Source organism: Zeus faber, assembly GCF_960531495.2.
Source record: "Zeus faber genome assembly, chromosome: 9".
Lineage (NCBI taxonomy): Eukaryota > Metazoa > Chordata > Actinopteri > Zeiformes > Zeidae > Zeus > Zeus faber.
In genome coordinates this window covers 18,753,905-18,757,083 of record NC_137197.1, presented here as the reverse complement: position 1 = coordinate 18,757,083, position 3,179 = coordinate 18,753,905, and the positions used below count along the sequence as shown (strand labels likewise).

The 3,179-nt window shown below is 44.0% G+C and overlaps 1 protein-coding gene across 1 annotated transcript in view; it reads left to right on the top strand.

Annotated features, from left to right (window-relative positions):
- The window catches only part of LOC307234795 (P2Y purinoceptor 13-like), a gene marked incomplete at its 3' end in the record, with an annotated part of 3,562 nt that extends 1,876 nt beyond the window's left edge, over window positions 1–1,686 (top strand). The window contains exons 3-4 of the mRNA XM_080006659.1: window positions 1–275; window positions 1,216–1,686. The exon at window positions 1–275 is cut by the window's left edge and continues 115 nt beyond it. Of these exons, the coding sequence (XP_079862785.1) occupies window positions 1–275; window positions 1,216–1,686 (746 nt within the window). The remainder of the gene's footprint in view (window positions 276–1,215) is intronic.
- Between the last annotated feature and the right edge of the window lie 1,493 nt (window positions 1,687–3,179).

The following is a 3,179-nucleotide window of genomic DNA, read 5'->3' as shown; positions in this document are numbered from 1 at the left end:
ACATCACCATGTACATCAGCATCCTGCTGCTGGGCCTCATCAGCCTGGACCGCTACCTGAAGATCGTGCGGCCGTTTGGGAAGTGCTTCCTGCAGCAGGTCCGGGTGGGCAAGGCCCTGAGCTGGGCCGTGTGGGTGGTGATGCTGTCTCTGGCGCTGCCCAACGTCATCCTGAGCGACCAGAAGCCCAAAATCCTCGGGGGGAAGTTGAAATGCAGCTCGATGAAGAGCGCCGCCGGTCTGCTCTGGCACGAGGGATTCGGCTACTTTTGCCAGGTGATGTACGCCGAAATAGGCGAAAGATTTTAGTCTTTTTTTGTTCATTTTATGCACAGTGAACACGCATCGACCTCATGGCATTGAATTGGAAGATAAAACTCCATCTGTTCATTTTCCTCGACTCAACTCATGAAACATGCAAACTTTGTATTCTATTAGTTTCAAAATTTATCAAAAATACCACAAAATTCCCCTTCAAATTGGTTGGAAACATATGATTGTAGAATCTTTCACAAAATGATTGAGGTTGACTTTTGGTTAACAGATTGCGAAAATCAAATTCGAAACGATTGCTGTCGCATGAAAAACATATATGTTCCCTAAAATGCAATGTTGTCGGAAGATTAAAAAACAGTATGGTTCTAAATGTTTTAAATCTATGAACACACACTGCAACTGAGGTTCAGTTTTGGTCTTTCAAGTGGAAACCCTTAATATTGTCTGTCTATTGTCTGTCTATATTGTCTGACTATTGTAAGTCCAAGAATTCCAGTAGAACCAAAAATGTTTTTTTTTCGACACCCAGGTTTACCCTCGTCTTCACTCTAAAACGGTCACTTTCACTTTTTTTTTCCCGGACTGTGTCTCCTGCTGAGCGATAGATTATATACTTTCTTTTTGGTCATTGGAGGTGGTGGGGATACTTTCTGTTCTTTTTTGTGAATCCATATTGACTAGATACGATGTTCTATTAAATTCACGGTGGCTTCACTTTCAGTGCATGCTTTATCTTTGCATTCTTGCTGGGGAAGGCGTGGCGGACCACGCCACCAACGATGGAAACTTCATATAGAGGAGCACGTGCAGAACGCAAATACATTAAATGGCTGTTCGTTATTAAGTGGCAGCTGAAAAACTTTTCTATTTTTAACACAATAATCTTATAGATTGCGGCTTTGTGTCTTATTTGTGTTGTGTATTTGTCGACTCTGTCCAGGTGGTGTTTTGGGGAACGCTGGCCCTGATGGTGCTGTGCTACACCTTCATCAGTAAGAAGGTGTACGAGTCCTACCGGGCGTCAAAGAGCAGCTCCAAGGCGGCCAGTCGCAGGACCAAGGCCAAGGTGTTTGTGGTGGTGGGGGTGTTTTTCGTCTGCTTCGCCCCCTACCACTTCACCCGTGTCCCCTACACCCTGACGCAGACCCGGAGCTCTGCCAGCAACTGCCGGGCGCAGAACGCCCTCTACGTCACCAAGGAAGCCACCCTGTGGCTGTCGGCCACCAACGTGTGCTTGGATCCGCTCATCTACGTCTTCCTGTGCCGAGTGTTCAGGAGACGCGTGACGGCCGCGCTGAGCCGCAAGCTGCTCTGGCCGGGCGCCATGGAGTCCCCCACTGCAACCTCCACCCAGCCGGAGATGTCCCAGATAGTCTTTAATAACATAATGTCCAACAACAGCTCGTGCTAGCCACGTCCTGGACAACTAGCGACTGGACACGCTTTGTAAATGTAACAGCAGGAAGACATGGCAGTAACTGAGACGGTGTCGGCCGTTTTGTTGCTATAAAATAGAAAGTATTTTATCAAAATATGTTTGTTATGTTCACGCGCTTTTGCATTTTGACGACTCACTTGGACTCAAAAGTGTCGGGGATTGTACAGGGATGGATTGTGTCGGGGTCTGTCTTATGGGCTGCCCTATTCTGGATGTGGAAGGAAAAAACAAAGTACATTTGAACCAGAAAGAACCTCTGCCCTCCGCTCGTCCTCGCTCGTGCACTTCCTCAACTCGGTCGGCATCACGGTGCACGATCTGCTCTCCTATCTCGTCCAAGCGGGCTGTTCTGGCTCCATCGCTCCGGCAGAATGGGAAGTGCGTGGAACACAGCTCATTCCCTCAAGATTGGGAAAGAGGAAGAATGTCACCCAGGACTAAATGATAACAACATGTACAGGAAGCCAACGACTTAAAAAAACAAAAACAAAAGAAAGATTATGATGGCATTGTGGCTATATTATTGTATCACGTCTATAGTTTATATTAATATACTATTAGGATTTGGTGTTCCACACTGCCAATACAGAAGGTGTTCAATGTTTCAAGTTTGCAGAGAGTGTGAGATTAAATCTTAATTTTGCAAAGTAGCGCGTTGGTCTATATTTACAGGCGGAGCGTATTCATACCGTGCTTGTACATCTACCGAGACTTTTTTGAAGGCTTAACCTTAAATGTCAAACCACAGCTGTGTTTTGCATTAACCTCATTTAGCTGCAGAGATAACTGACCAAAACCGAGATGGGCACAGAGTGGGTGACGTTTGTTAATATGCAGGAAGGTAAATGAGGTCACACGAGAACAAGAAGAAGAAAAAAAGGTCCATATAGTTTCCTTTTGTAATATGCTGAGACAGATAGCAATGTAAAGAAGGCAATTTCTGCTCTTCTTATAATAAAACAAAGCAAAACAAAAAACAAAAGTATTACTTCCACCATTATACAATTTGAAAAAAAAAGTAAATGAAAAATGCCATGACGGGGCGTGAGGAATGCAGGGGGATGCAGGGCCACCGGTCTTCCTTTTTTTTTTTTGCAATTTGTGACATCGAGAGCCACTAAAAGGAATTAATTTACATCGGTGTCCTCTCCGCCGATTTCTACCAGTAGATGCTATCTGTAATCAGTATCTGTTCCAGCGTCTGTAATGCCGATTTAATATAAAATTATGACCAGGATAATGTGTTTCATGACAGTACATAGAACAGTTATATATTTAAATTTAGGGCCCAAAAAACATGTTCTAATGTGCAGTCCCTCTTTAAGCTCATTCAAGCATACCATGACAGAAACTTTATGACACTGTGATCGCTTCCTATTAATCTCGAAATTAAAAATAGGGATGAGAAGAAAAAAAAACAGACAATTTTAAGATTTATTTTCTTCTCATTACCATTGCCCAGAGAA